The 16067-nt window shown below is 36.6% G+C and overlaps 1 protein-coding gene across 9 annotated transcripts in view; it reads left to right on the forward strand.

Moving 5' to 3' along the window:
• Positions 1 to 16067, forward strand: part of LOC145683720 (uncharacterized) — a 425859-nt gene that overhangs the window by 279367 nt on the left and 130425 nt on the right. For 8 of the 9 annotated variants that reach the window (XM_081755184.1, XM_081755185.1, XM_081755187.1 and 5 more), the window contains 3 exons: positions 2804 to 2854; positions 4660 to 4692; positions 13200 to 15851. In XM_081755184.1, coding sequence (XP_081611310.1) covers positions 2804 to 2854; positions 4660 to 4692; positions 13200 to 15851 — 2736 coding nt within the window. The remainder of the gene's footprint in view (positions 1 to 2803; positions 2855 to 4659; positions 4693 to 13199; positions 15852 to 16067) is intronic. The other variant, XM_081755190.1, reaches the window with a different exon arrangement.

The following is a 16067-nucleotide window of genomic DNA, read 5'->3' on the forward strand; positions in this document are numbered from 1 at the left end:
AAATGTTTCTTCCACGTTTCTCGATCTTTAGCTTCCTTTTTAACTCCCAATATCTTCTATTTTTCGATTCATCGATCACTTGTGTTCTTCTTTCTATTCTCCGATTTCCTTCCATTTTTCCAACTATGGTGGTATGAAAATGACAATTTCTTCGCAAAATGTTCAAACCAATTGAACTTTGAACGAAGAATGGTAGTTGGAAGCGTCCTCTTCTTTCCTATCCGTTTTAATTCATCTTTGTTTGTAACTCTCTCTGTCCGTTTTATCTTCTACATTTTCTTTCAACACCACATTTCGAAGGTCTCTAAATATTTCTTTTCTAACTTCCGTAATGTCCAAGTCTCTGAACCATACAGTCCAATACTCCATATATGACACTTAACCAAATACAATACGAAAAAATATTGTTCTGATTTCTTTAGAGTTTCAATTTGTTAAAATGAAATTGTGTTGAGAGGAAAGCTGTTGTAAATGTTTTACAGAATATGCAAAAGAAAATTTTGCTATTTTCTAATGCATTTTTATAAATTAGTAGTGGTGTAGATATACTATGTGAGTAAGCCTTATTCGTGAGACCAATAATAAATTATTTACAGTCTGTTTTATGCTTAGAGGCTGAAGAGAAAGATAGGGAGAAACTTTAATAAAAAGTTTCAGCCTCTAGTTTAATATAGAGATTTATTGCGGGGTCTTTTATTCGATTCCAAAGAAAGTAAGTTCTTGCACAACTGTTTGTCCGTGAATTTTCTTGGTGTTTCCCCGTTTCTCCTATATTCTCATTCTCCCCTTTATTCATTTTGATTAATCACCCATCTCATTTAACCTAAAGAGTGTAATCGAGTGTCCTAACTGGCAAAGAAACCCAAGACCAGTTCACACCAAAGGCGAAACCGTTAGCGAGACAATGCTACCCGGAGACGCAACACGAAATTTTCAAATTTAATTTTCCGATTTTCAGGCTTCAATAGACCGTGACATACTTTCATATATCTGTTCCTTTCCTGTCCGAACGAACTAATAAACGTAGAAGATTCTGGCTCTGTGTTTTCACATTTTGGTGGGATTCCTTACTACAGATCCATATTCTAGTTTCTCTTTTACGAGTAGTTTATATAAAAATACATACGGTCAACCATTTTGGAAAACTTGATTCTTCTTGATCCTTCCGTAATAGGATTTGTACCGTAATCAAATTTTAACTGCCTGTCGAATATGGTTTCAAGATTAGTGGTATTGTCTTAACTAATATTAATATTAATAATGGAAAGCAAATCACTTTTTACCTATACAGGGTGTTACAAAAATTTTACAATATTTTTGGAATATATTGCTCACATCAAAATAAGAAAAAAGCTCATATGGATCTGCGATTGGAAGTGCATAGTTTCGTAGGTATAGGGTGCCGAAAATGCGAAAAAAATTAATTTTATACCGAAAATGCGAAAAAAATTAATTTTATACCGAAAATGCGAAAAAAATTAATTTTATACCGAAAATGCGAAAAAAATTAATTTTATACCGAAAATGCGAAAAAAATTAATTTTATACCGAAAATGCGAAAAAAATTAATTTTATGCCGAAAATGCGAAAAAAATAATTTTATGCTGAAAATGCGAAAAAAAAAATAATTTTATGCCGAAAATGCGAAAAAAAATTAATTTTAAAGTTCCATAGTTTCACTACTATAGGACCGATCGTATTCGGCTCAAAACATCATTGAGGAACTGGTATGTGGACTATCCAAATATCCAACTTTCAGAATCTCCGATACTTTCACATTCATTTTAGAGAGGCTGTTTCGGAGTACTTGATCACTCTTCATCTACGTCTCTAAATATTGGTGTTCAAATACTGGAGCTTTCCTAAACATGGATATTTGGATAATTCATACACCAGTTCCTCAGGGATGTCTTGACCCGTCTACGATAGGTCCCATACTAGTGGAGGTATAAACTTGTTTCACGTTTTGGGCACCATATAACTCCAAAAATATCACTTTTGAGCGCAGGTCCATATAAACTTTTTATCTTATTTTCATAAGAACCAATCTGTTCCCAAAAACTTGTGATACATTTTTATAACATCTTGTATAGAACTTGAGCGTACCTAACTAGAATTGAGAGGCCTTTAGTCAATCTTCACTCTACATAGTTCCCAAATTGAATTGCTGATGACGCTAATGTGTTCATTGAAGTAAATAATCGCAGATATAACATCAATTAGGTGACTTGATGACTACTGTGTTTCTTAATTATTATTTTGTAATCAAATTTAATCCAGTTGATGAAATTTTTCTTCTAATTAAGAAGACCTGTTAAAAAAATAATCTGAAAGTTAAATATTTGTAACGTAAACCACAAAATTATTATAATAAGTTAAAAACACTTTACATATATTATCTGTGAAATATGAAATTGAAAATAATTACTACATATTAAGTAAGATATGCTTTCCGTTTCATTAGATATACTCAATGTAAAGTTTGTTATAACAGTTTTTAAATTGTTATATTGCGGTTGGAACTAATATTAGTAATCTAATTTATATAAAAATTTAAAGTAATAATTTATTTCTTATAATTATTAAATTCTAAAACTTATTAGAATTGCGTTCCTGAAGTCAATAATCGCGTCATTTATGTATATTAATTGTTCTTATTAGATTCGATAATGGAAATATAAACTCTTTTTAATCGTAAGTTTGATTAAACTGAAACTCCAAATGAAGGACCAGAAAATAATAATTAGTGCAATTTTGTGTGATATTTTACAAAGTATATAATTAAATAGTATACTCTTTCCAGGACCAATATATTCGCTGGGATCACCTTACGGACATGTAGGGTCAGGTTGGGGTAAGTTTATCAGCTGTACAAGAAACTCACTACTTGATAGAAAATATAACACAACACTCAACAACAAGGTAACACTTAATTTTGATAACAATCTGAATATCACTCATTTCAAGGCGTTGTATTGTATTGCATTTATTTACATCCTCTTTTTCATACATTTAGCACTGTATTATAATACACTTAAAGTGGACATGTCATTTATATATAGGTTAAACACAAGAGCAAAGGTAGCATTAATAATGTAAACTATGCACAATAGGTTAATAATTATGTCTTACACTTTACATGATATCTTTATTATACCTTACACTTTGCTTGATATTATTTAAAATGAAGTTTCAGTAAGTAATTATTACTTGCAGTGTATGTAAAAATCTTTGCATATATATCTATTGCAAAAAAACAAGTAATGACACTAATTTACTGTAGATCATGAACATTTTTTTGCAGTTAACAATTTATGTTTCCAGCACCGACTGAAAGTAGTGTTGTAATAAATATTTCTGGAGTTCTTCTTTAAATTTAGCAACAAAGTCCTGAGACTTTATATCTTTGGGAAGTTTCTTGTTAAGTATGATACCCGCGTGTTTACACCAGTTTTCATATAGTATATACTGTATTCTACAATAGAAAAGTTCTGTTTGTGTCTTTTATCATGATTATGTTGTTGTTTTATTCATGTAAGGACATCCACTAGGTGTTTCGTTACAAATATCAGTAAATTTAAGATATACAAACAGGATACTGGCAGTATACGAAGTTTTTTTGAAAGGTGATCGTCTGGCTACGTGAGTACTTATGAAATTTTCGGGAAAATATCCTGTTTCGGAAATATCACTTCGAGGTAGTACCAGGATATCACAAAATTGTATCGTGAAATTTCCAGAAAAGTTCGCACAGTGTTACTGATAGGTCTTTTACAAAGCATGCATAAATTTAACCAACTCAGAACTGTCCAAGTTACAGAAATACTGGAGAGTGAGCTCCTCTACAGTACTGATTGGCCAGCATATTCCCCAGAACTTAATCCTATCGAACATGTCTGAGATTGAGATGCTCTCGGAAGACGAGATATACAATGGAGTACATTATGAAAGAAAGCATACCTAAGGCTCTTCTAACATTTCCATCGACAGCATGCCAAACAAACACGCTGGCTTGCCCATGGTAGTTATACGCCTTAGTAATATGAACGAAACTCTCTGCACTCATCGAAACTTGCATTTTATGTCCTCTCTCCATTTTGCTTTCATTTTCTATTTCGGTTTTATCATGTACTATTTCTTTGAATTGTGAGGAATCAGTGCTTTTATTCCCTAGCAGTTATTGACTATTGTGTTATATTATTAAATTAAACATAGCCTTAGGTTAATAGTACCGACTATAAACAGTACGGAATACATACTTAGAGACTACTTGTAAGTGCGTAAATATTCTAACGCAAATGTTCCTCGTAATCCTAGTGAAAAAATCCTTTTTTTCTTAGTAAGTAAAAATGAAGCTTGAAAGGAAAATAAAACATATCAGACCTGGTTCAACATTGAGATTTTCAATAAGTACAAATATGTGAAAAACGAATCTAATTGTGCTAAACGCAAGTAATGATGGGTTTATTTTTATCCTGGTGGTTTTCCGTTTGAAGTGAATTCATGATTTTGTATTAAAGATAAACACAATGTTAGTAGCTAGAACATAAAACCATAAGACTAGAAAGGACTTCAGGAGGATTGATCCTTTTTTTAAGAAAAAAGGGAAGAAAATGAAATAGATTAGAACTTTACTTAAATTTTCGTCTTTACTTATAGGTAGTCGTCCATCTTCGATGGTTCGTCCACTTGGTAAGAATTGTTTACCTTTCTTATAACATAGTTATTTACAATACTCAGAGCGTAAGATATTTAATGTAGTGTCTTAGTTTTTATTACCTCAGTGTGGAAAACAAAAAAATCTGCAATTAATGTACATGGATGTGTTATGCTTATGAATTGTTTTACACCATCGCAGAACCTAAAGAATTTTATGCAGAATTCATAATTTATTGTCATATTCTTTTAAGAGTAATTTTGGACATTTTGCATAATCTTGATTGGTCAATAAATGATCAATCCAAATTGCGTATCTAGTGTCAGCAATCTAACTAAGCTTACGAATTCACGTTAGATGTTATTATTTGATTTCCATATTATTAGAATCCAAAGTTCAATTACCATGTAGAAAACTTTTTGTGGGAGCAAGTTGAGAAATCTTGGAGGTAAAGAAGAGATTTCGCTCTAATTAATATTTCTGGAATGCATTTCATCTTACTAATAAGTTACAGAGAGAATAAATAAAGTAAAACTACCGTTAAATGTTTTTCAATTAATTGAACTACATAATTTATGTGGTTCACCCAACATTGTTAGGGTTGTGAAGTCTAGGAGGCTTAGGTGGGCGGGTCATGTAGCTAGAATGGAAGAAAGTAGAAACGCTTTCAAAGTCTTGGCTGGAGGACCAATCGGAAAACGTCAATTAGGAAGACCTAGGCGCAGATGGGAGGAGAATATTAAGATGGATCTCGCAGAGATTGGAATACAAAGTAGAAACTGGATGCAGTTAGCTAAGGATAGAAGTCAGTGGAGAGCTTTTGTGAACGCGGCATTGAACCTCCGGGTTCCATAGGCCATAGAGTTAGAGTTAGTTATTAATTGCAACAATCCAATTGTAGTTAACATTCATTTTATACTTATTTAACGAGTGGCATAGTTCTTAGTAGAATATATAATGGCACATAGTTTGATAATTGTGCTTGTTCTAATCAGGGTCGGCCCTAGGCAATTTGTGCCCTGTTGAATACCATCATTTGCTGACCCTATTCTCCAGAAAGAATAAATTTAAAAACCACGATTTTAAGTATGCTACGCCATCATAAACAACAAAGCGAGTGAAACTATACCCACATTCAGAAAGCTTTAAACACTACAAATACAATTTCTCTGTGTCTTTTTTCTTCAAATAATAATCTATTATGTTTGTGAAAGATAAAGCAAACACATGGAAAGATGGCAATACTTTTCATAGAATTCAATATCGAGCTTCAATCTCAATAGATCAGTTTGCAGTTTCATTATAATTAGCTTTTTTATCTTTATTTCTTTATTTTCTTTCTACATCTGTTAAAAAAATTAAAAATAAACTTTCTTACTTCCACCTTCTATGATAAGGAAATTGTGCGAAAGACAAGACTAGTTTTCGTATCAAACTGTGATAACTAACTCAATGGAAGATGTGTTCGTTACTGTTCGAGAATTGATTTCTTGTATTTGACAATAAATAAAGCAATTCATGCTGGGATTGGTGCGACTATTTGCTGTAGCACTGCGACCTACATATGATTTATCCAAACATAAGATTGTAGTATTCAAATAGGTCAGCTTAGTAAATTTAACTACCATTATCATAACATCTATTTCTAACCAGGAATGTTTATTTTAATGCAGTTATGATAGATTTTGTCACTGCTCGAAAGATGCTGCCCCGTACAAATGCACGTGTTCCACATGTGGTAGAGGTGGCCTTGATTCTAATATATCAACTCTTTATTTCGAAGTATTCCAGTACGAGGAGTTGTTTTTCTTTACATTACTGTATCTCTCCCCCCCGTACATTGACTATGATATTAGCGGGTATCAAATTAAAGAGCGGGTATCAGAGGAACCTCAAATACGATGACTAGTTGTAAAAACCCGTATTTTGTTTCTCAATTACCTATAGGCAAATGCAATTTGAAATATGCTTTTACAATGTAGGTATATGTATTTCCTCTTTAGTTTTAGGGGATGAAGTTTGTGTGGTACTGTCAGAAAGAGAGGAGGAGCCGAGCTATGCGTGGCCGGCAGGCATGAATAGAAGAGGATACTTAGCTTCCTATATACAGCGTTAAGAGTATCTTTTACAGACACTTTGAAGATATCATTTGAAATATGGAGTACCACAGAACACAAGTTTTACTTCTGGGAGATGGGAGCGTTTCATATCTAACTAACTCTATGGCCTATGGAACTTGGAGGTTAAATGGCACGTTCACAAAAGCTCTCCATTGAATTCTATTCTTAACCAAGTGGATCTACTTTCTACTTTGTATTCTTATTTCTGTGAGATCCGTCTTAATATTGTCCTCCTATCTGCACCTAGCTCTTCCTAATGGTTGTTTTCGGATTGGACTTCCAGTTAAGACTTTGAAAATGTTCCTATTTTCTCCCTCTCTGGCTACCATGACCTGCCCTCTGAGCCTCGTAGACTTGATAATCTTAACAATGTTAGATAAACCGTATAAATTATGTAATTCCTCGTTTTGAAGTTTCCACCATTCCCCGTTTCCGTTCCCTTTGAGTCTGAATATTTATCTCAGGATCTTGTTCTCAAGTACTTTCAGTCTACATTCCTTCCTTAGAGTAAGTGATCATGTTTCGCATTTGTTTGTTTCTTTAAATGAACCATTGCTTTGCTTTTCTTCAACAAATACTGATAACCTCTACGGTCCCGAATTTTTTTTACTGCACCAAAAAATTATTTCTGAATATTTTCTAGTTAGTTATATGTATTTCAGTGTATTAAAAGCAATTTCATATTAAAATGTGCCATAGAGGCAGAGGGAGGGCATGTGCTCATTTGAGTACTTTAGGGGCGTACTGCATATATTTATTGTAAATATAAAAATAAATAAAGGATGTTTTTGCTAGAAACGAAGCAAGTATTAGAAGCCAGGTATCAATAAAGATTTAGTTGTTTTGTTTTGAAGCAAAATTATTTATTTTAACATCATTCGTGATACATTTAGTGTGCGTATAATTATCAATGAGAATTTAGTTGAATTCACTGCATACCATAAACGACTTTTTGCAAATGTTTAGTGAAAAATCAAACGTTAATGGCAAAAATATTGTTGCAGTGTTTACAACAAATTACGCTATAATTTTGTGATGTATCTTAACAAAATGAGAAATAAAGAAAATTTACTAGTTGTATATTTTTACGTTCAGTACCTTATAAGATAAGCTGCTAACATAATCATGTACATTCAATGTTTCATTAGAACAATCATGCATTTTACATCTCGATAATAACTTTACATTTGCCATGTGTAATACTATCTAGCATGCACTGTTGTTTTCATAACATATAACCTTGCAAACCCGGTGAATGGATTTACTTGGTGTGGAACGCAGAAAACAACTTCTATTTTGCAAGCAAAGGAAAGCTTCGCAGTTTATGTATTTAATCCTTGTTCTTTCTCTGCATTTTTCAAACCTACATCGATATTGTGATTTACCAGGGACGTGATCTGGCAAGTGATTTACTGAATCATACCTTACATGATATTGAGTTATAGGCATAACATTTTGTTCTCTTTTTTCACAGAAATCACCTTACTGTTATTCTTACTTGGCCTGTCAACTTTGGGACTGTCACGTTTTCTGGGTCAGACGCTAATAGAGAATTAGCAATGTCTGATCTAAATTCTTAACAGATCAAAATCGTCTTTTTTGGTGTACCTGCAAGCTTACAATCTATTTTATTCAAAATATAACAGCAAAATCCAAGAAATGAGTGTATACTCTTACAGTCCATTTCTTAGTCTTAGTGGAGATTCTGTAGTACGAAATCAATCTATCTTGCAAATCTACACACCCATTTTGTCATTATAATGTTTTACTACAGAAGGCCTAGGAACAAAAACATGATATTTATCTTCTTTGCTGTATCTTAGAACTTGATCTTGTGGTAAACTACCAAAAGCCGTAGATAACAAGAGAAGACTCTTATTGTTTTTCCATTTAACTATAACTATTTTACCATCATTTCTACATACGAACATCACTTCGTCTCTTACTATTTCCTTATCACTCTTCAGATTTTTGAATGCTCTTCCTGTTCTATTTCGCATTACTGTACCAGTACAATATGCATTTGCCTCAAACACTTTTTCAGCAGTGGACACACTAGTAAAGAACTTGTCAGAATAAACAAATTTTACAGAATCCATTGGTTCAACTATTTTTTTACAACAGCTCCTCCTACTCCATACACTTTCACTAACTCTTCAGGAAATGTAATTTTACCTTGATATTTCAAAAAATTTAAAACCAAACCATCACACGCTGCTAGAGCAATTTTTTAATATCCAAGGATTGGGCTTAGAAGGAACATATTGCTTCAAACCTTGAGTTATTTTCTGTCCTGAAAAAAGTATAATTTGTTCGTCGATAGCAACGGACTTTTGTTTGTGGCAGCAGGTTACAACCGTGTTGTATCTCATCAACTATTGGCTTCACTTTCCAAATTTTGTCTGGTGATTCGGAATCTACGGATTTTATCTACAAAATGGAGCATATTTATTTCTAAACACACAAAATGGAGCATATTTATTTCAATTAAAAGAAAACAAAACTTAAAATAGCTTTTGAAAGATAAAAAATATCTAGCAATATGAAAAGTACTCAAATGAGTACAGGGGAATAATATGTATACATAAGTCCCGAAGTACTCATCTGAGTACATGATAATTTTTACTAAGTTCTGAAATGTACAGAACGTCCAAATCACGAGTAATGTTTTTATATGAAGAAGTTTCTATTAAACTAGAAGAAAATAATTTTTTATACAATACCGAAGGTAAATCAAATAATATACTCACGTTTGTTTGTCATGTATTTCAATCCCTCCCACTCCTGCTGCAACCATACTTTTGAATTTAACACTGTATGATCAATGCTGCTATCTGATGGACCAAAAGTGCACTAAATTTGTTCTCGAATGAGTACTTGAGAAGCAAAATGTGTAAGGGTGCGATTGAAATGAAACGACATATATTTAAGGAATATTAAAATGAATGTACTCAAATGAGTACTGGGGGACCGTAGAGGATAAACCATTACTTTAGTTTTACATGAAAAGTAGATTAAAAAAAAAAAAACACGTTACGAAGCCAGCTGAATTCTTGATATCCTTTGCTAATTTTGGACGGTAATTTAGATACAGAAACTTCTAACTGAAATACATTAACTAGCTATTAACTACAGTTGATTAACGGAAAAATAGGTGAAATAGACATTTTACTTTATATTGTATTTCTATACCATAATTCATGACTGAAATCTTTATTTAAACTATATTTAATCAGAATGAAATCAAAGCAACTATCTCCTTGATATATCCAGGTTTGTAGGATGATTACTGTATTATAATTTCTGGTAACATTGTTCTGTTCACAATCGTTTTTCGATTTGCCGTTCTAGTTATGATATAAGCTACTTTAACCAGTTAATTAGTTCATAAGTTCATTTACAGATACTGTTTGAACTTAGTGATACTTATTATAACTTGTATTGGTATAATGATACTTATTATAATTGTATTAGTATAGTGATACTTATTATAACTTTTATTGGCATTTCTATGCCAGCTTAATGACTAAATAATTTGTTATAAACTTATTTGCCTGTTAGAATCTAAGTGTGTGTAAGGAATAGACTGATTCATGTATTCCCTTATGGGTATTCAATAATTTATGCGATAACCAATCTAGACCGAGAACGTGATTTCAGAACAGATATTCACTTTCACCTGTACTTTATTATATATCACACTAATTATAGAGTCGAGCACCAACTATAAGACCATAACACACTGATTACACTTGAGAGAATATAAGTCTGATACTTTGCTCCTTCAGAGGGTACAACAAATAATTAACCCTCATATAAACATATCATAAGTATCTAACATTTTGAACAATTCCATCTATTTGTACGTACTACCATGCTAGCTCATATCATCTGGGTAGGCATGACCAGTGTTGAATTCAGGCATGTTCAGGAGGGGGCTGAGCTCCCGTAGACTATATATAAGCCCCCCTTCAATAGTTATACACATGCACGGAAATATTTGCTTTTGAAAAACGTGAAAATCTTATGTGGGGATCAAGTTAAACTGACTATTATTGTAAGAGAGCATTACGAATTCCATCTAGCTCCAAAGATCCCCTTAAGAAAGAGTAACCAAACGCTTGCTGTAGCTTTTTACATTTAACGCTGATTCTTCTTTTTCCCGTTTCTTTTTTTCGCCCTTCCTTATTTTGTTCATTTCCGGTCTCGAAGGGGGGTCCGGACCCAACGTACGCACCCCTTGGCTACGTGTCTGCCTGTAAGGAGATACATGAAAAAGTTTATTCCTTATACATACTCAGATTCTAACAGAAACAAATTAATACCTAACCTTTGTATATTATAAGTACTTTGATTAATATTTCCTATCTATACTTCCACATATTTGTACAAGGTAATGACAACTCAAAATTCTAATATCCTACAATTATAAACGCTCTTTTCTTTCTGGGGAAACCATAACACAATGGTTGTTTGAACAATGCTATGACAAAGTTCCATTTTGGTTATCCTGGACAAATATAAGAAGAGAGTATGATATTAGTATGTTAATGTTGAAACAGTTCAATAGGATATTCTTAAGTTATACCATCAGAGGTTTGTTTTTTCAGAATAAACGTATACGTCTTTTCACTCTTCTAATACCACAAATTTCGAAAGAATCTTCTTTGAACATATGTAATAAAATCAATTCTTGTTATGAGATTAAATTTTTTAACTGGTTAAATATTTTCTTTACTTTAGTACTATGCTGAAAAAATTAATGGTACAAGAAAGCATTTGGTTTGAATGAAAGATTAATTCTGAAGATCTAATACTTATTTCATGATATAGTATAGGTCTACCAATTTCAACAATTACGTCATAACTATGGTGAGGAAGGAGAGGGTTGGGATCTTTATTCCTTGGTGTTATTACTTTAGAACCGTAATCACCTGTTGTCCCCAGCTATCGAGACGTGAAATAATTCATTGTATTTTTAAAGTATGTCGTAAATCTTGTATTTCATAGAAATGCTAACACAGACTAGCCATTTCTGAGACATATATGTGTCGTCTCTTTCTCAAGCACAGTACTTATATTTCTTATAGTTAATAGAACATTGATCTTCCTGGTGGATTAACACCAAGGCCTGATGGTTCGGGAGGATTTGGTCTTTGTTGAGAAGTGTATATATCTCTCTCTCTCTATCTATCTATGTGTATGTATGTATGTATGTATGCGTGTGTGTGTGTGTGTGTGTGTGTGTGTGTGTGCGTAGGATTCAGACTATTACGAGCAGAGGGCACTCAAGAGACACCTAATCACAGGGCACTCAAGAGACACCAGGATTACCCAACTCCACGAAGATCTGGATCTCCTAATGCTAGAGGATCTACGACACCAGCACTCCGCAAAATTCTGGAGGACCGTCAGAGACGCGCCAAACTCAACAGTAAATAGATTAGGGACGAGAGATCCACCAAGACACTTGTACAGAATGCCCAGAAGACAAGAGTGAACGCGCACCACAATGAAGAACAAGGGATCTGTGACAGTTGCGATCCCTCAATTCATATACGCTAGCTACACCAATGACAAGCAACAACACAGATGGAAGGCATGGGCACCAGCCCGAAACTTCTAAAACAAAACAACCGGCAAGAACAAGCTCAGGACCAAGACCAAGGCAGGGATACCAAGGTAAACAACTGCTAAATTCATCACGACATAAGTGAATCCAAAATGTGAGTATGGTGAAGACTTCAATAATAGCATGGAGCAGTCCGTGGAGTAACCCCTTTTCATTTTCCTTAACAGATACATACTTTTGAAAATCCAGAATGATAGAGTGTATGTATATAAGTATATTAGATTACATCGGCAGAGACATTTGTCTATCCTGAATTCCCACGGTGCAATCAGTCTGAAGACAAAACAAGATAAAGCAGGGAGCAATGTAGAAGACATTTTTCATTAAGACATTGCGCATGAGTTTCTTCTTTTTTCTCTCATCCTAATCCATTCTCAATTCTAATTGTCTCTATCATTTTTAAGCATTACTTTGATTTTACAACCTACGGAAATATCTTAAAGTTGTAACTCTTAGGTTGGATTTTAACTCAAATTCCCAATCCATCCTCATTTCAGTAAATTTAGATGAACCACAGAGATTACAACTCTATAATTGTACACTATAAAAAGCGTTTTTGACTTACCAACACATATAACAGTAATATGAGTTCTCATAATTTTGAAGCATTTTTTTGTTTTAACGTTATTTTTAATATATTATTTTTGTAGTAATGCTAACTTCAAAATTTGTGATATTTTTGTCCTGATTGTCTCACAGATATTGCAGTTATTAAAAGAGGATAAATAAAGGAAATGTAATTTCTAGTTTATGTGATTGAAGTTTTTGAACAGTTTTATGTTTTTCTTAGGTGGATCTATGGCCGCAGGACTAGCACATGCTGGAGGGTACGGTGGAGGTGCAATGGGAGGAGGAATGGCAGGAGCTGGCGGAGGGTATGGAGGTTCAGGACTTACTGCAGCCATGGCAGGAGCGATGGGAAGAGGAAATCTTGGCATGGGCGGTGCACTGGCTGGTACAGGGGGTCCTATGGGTGCGGGATATGCTATGGGGGGAGGACTAGCTAGTGGCGGTTCTACTATGGGGACTGGTATGACAGGGGCAATGGGAGGAGGAGCTTTCGGGAGCTCTATGGCCGGTGCAGGAGGAGCTGATCTGGGAGGAGGGTATGATATTGGAACAGGAATGACACCTGGGCTGGCAGGTGCCGGAGGGTCTGGTAGAGGTCTTGCTATGGGTGGAGCATTGGCCGGCGCAGGTGATGGTGGTTCTGCTGCCATGGGTGGTGGAATAGCTGGAGCTCTGGGTGGTGAAATGGGAGGAAGTGGAAGTGCATATGGCAGTGGAAGTAGGTTAGCTGGTAGTGGTTCTGCTATGGGTGCAGGAATCGCAGGAGCTATGGGTGGAAATCCTTCTAGAGGGAGTCTTGCCATGGGTGGTGCAATGGCTGGTGCTGGTGGTGGTAGTGGAGCCTTGGGAGGAGGAATGGGTAGTGCTGGTGGCGCTTATGGAATGGGAGGAGGTATAGGTGGTGGTGGATCTGCTTATGGTGGAGGAATAGCAGGAGCTATGGGTGGTTCTGGAGGATTTGGCAGAGGAAATATGGCTATGGGAAGTTCAATAGCTGGTGCTGGAGGTGGAGGTTCCTTAGGCGGAGGATACTCAATGGGAGGAGGTTTAGCAGGTAGTGGATCAGGATATGGTGGGGGTATTTCAGGAGCTATGGGGAAAGCTGGAGGAACAGGGAAAGGAAATCTTGCTCTCGGAGGTGCAATAGCGAGTGCAGGAGGAGGAGGAAGTGCTGCTTTGGGCAGTGGAATGGCAGGCGCTGGTGGTGCTTATGGTATGGGTGGAGGTTTAGCTACTGGTGGCCATGGATACGGTGGAGGAATGGCAGGAGCAATGGGTGGTGCAATGTCTGGTGCTGGAGGAGGTGGGTTTGGTCTGGGAGGAGGAATAGCAGGTGGAAGTTCTGAATATAGTGGGGGAATGGCAGGAGCAGTGGGTGGTGCCGTTGGATTAGGCAGGGGAAGTGTTGCAATGGGAGGCGGAATGGCAGGTGCTGGTGGTTCTATGGGTGGTGGTTATGGCATGGGAAATGGTCTTATTGGAGGTGGCTATGGACATGCTGGAGCAATGGCTGGAGCTATGGGAGGAGGTTCAGAGCGCGGAAATGAAGCTGGTTTAGATGGAAGTTCATCAATATTCACTGGAATGGCAGGAGGCATGGAAAGTGATAGGGAAGGGACGTTGCAAGAGATCGCTATGGGTAGTGGTATGGCAGGGGCTAGTGGAAGTTCTGGTGGTTCCGCTATAAGAGGTGGAATGGCTGGTAGCTATGGTGGTGGTGGAGGGGGAGATGCTATGGGTAGTGGAATGGCAAGTAGTTATGGTAGTGGAGGAGGAGGAACTGCTATGGGTAGTGGAATGGCAAGTAGTTATGGTGGTGGAGGAGGAACTGCTATGGGTAGTGGAATGGCAAGTAGTTATGGCGGTGGAGGAGGAACTGCTATGGGTAGTGGAATGGCAAATAGTTATGGTGGAGGAGGAGGAGGAGGAACTGCTATGGGTAGTGGAATGGCAAGTACTTATGGTGGTGGAGGAGGAGGGATTGCTATGGGTAGTGGAATGGCAAGTAGTTATGGTGGTGGTGGAGGAGGAACTGCTATGGGTAGTGGAATGGCAAGTAGTTATGGTGGTGGAGGAGGAATTGCTATGGGTAGTGGTATGGCAAGTAGGTATGCTGGTGGAGGAGGAGGAACTGCCATGGGTAGTGGAATGGCAAGTAGTTATGGCGGAGGAGGAGGAGGAACTGCTATGGGTAGTGGAATTGCTGGGTATTCTGGTGGTAGTGGCGGCGGCCATGATGTTGGAGTTGGGATGTCTAGTGCTGTAGGAGGTTCCGAACATGAATCCGGTTCCCCTGAAATGGGAGGAGGAGGTACTGGTGTTGGTGTGGGTGGACATAGTGGACGAGAAGGAGGAGCATCTCAAGGTGGAAGCTCCGCTGTCAGTACTGGAATGGCAAGTGCTATTGGAGGAACAGCCGGCAAGGGGTCTGGTGGTGACATAGGTGGAGGCTATGCCGCTAGTGGGTCTTCAGCTGCTGCGGGATCATCAGGATCAGGAGTTTCAGGAAGCTTTGGAAGTAGCAATGGGGGAGAAATAGGTGGAATGGGAGCATCACAAGGCCATGGAACTGCTGCTGCCGTCAGTGGGGCTGGAGCTGGATCAAGTAGTGGCGCGGGAGATAGTGCTAGTGCAGGAAGCGGGGCAGGTTCCTCTTCAGGCGAAGCTGCAGCAGCTGGATCAGCAGCCGCGAATTCTGGTGGAAGCATGAATACACAAGGAGGAGGAGGAGTAGGAGTAGGATCTGCGGCTGCTAGTGGAGCAGCAGCTGGTTCTGATCATGGAGGAGAGGGAGTATCTGGAGCAGGTGGTTCTGTGTCTGCAGCTGCTGGAGCTGGTGCTGTTGCAGGAGGAGGCAATGCTCAAACCCAGGGTATGTCATGTGAATACAACCATTTTCAACTTAAATGAATCATTGGCGCACGATAGATTTGTACGATTCTTAAAGGTCTTTAAGATTTTGGTTTTAAAATATAACATTTTGGGGGGATCTGAAATAAGTATCTTTGTCCAGATCTCTTCAAGGACTTTTGTATTTCGTAAAATTTGAGTAGGATTCTTAGATTTTGTGTTTGCAATGATTATATAT

This window comes from Thermobia domestica, chromosome 4 (genome assembly GCF_964235325.1).
Source record: "Thermobia domestica chromosome 4, izTheDome1.hap1.1, whole genome shotgun sequence".
Taxonomy (NCBI): Eukaryota; Metazoa; Arthropoda; class Insecta; order Zygentoma; family Lepismatidae; genus Thermobia; species Thermobia domestica.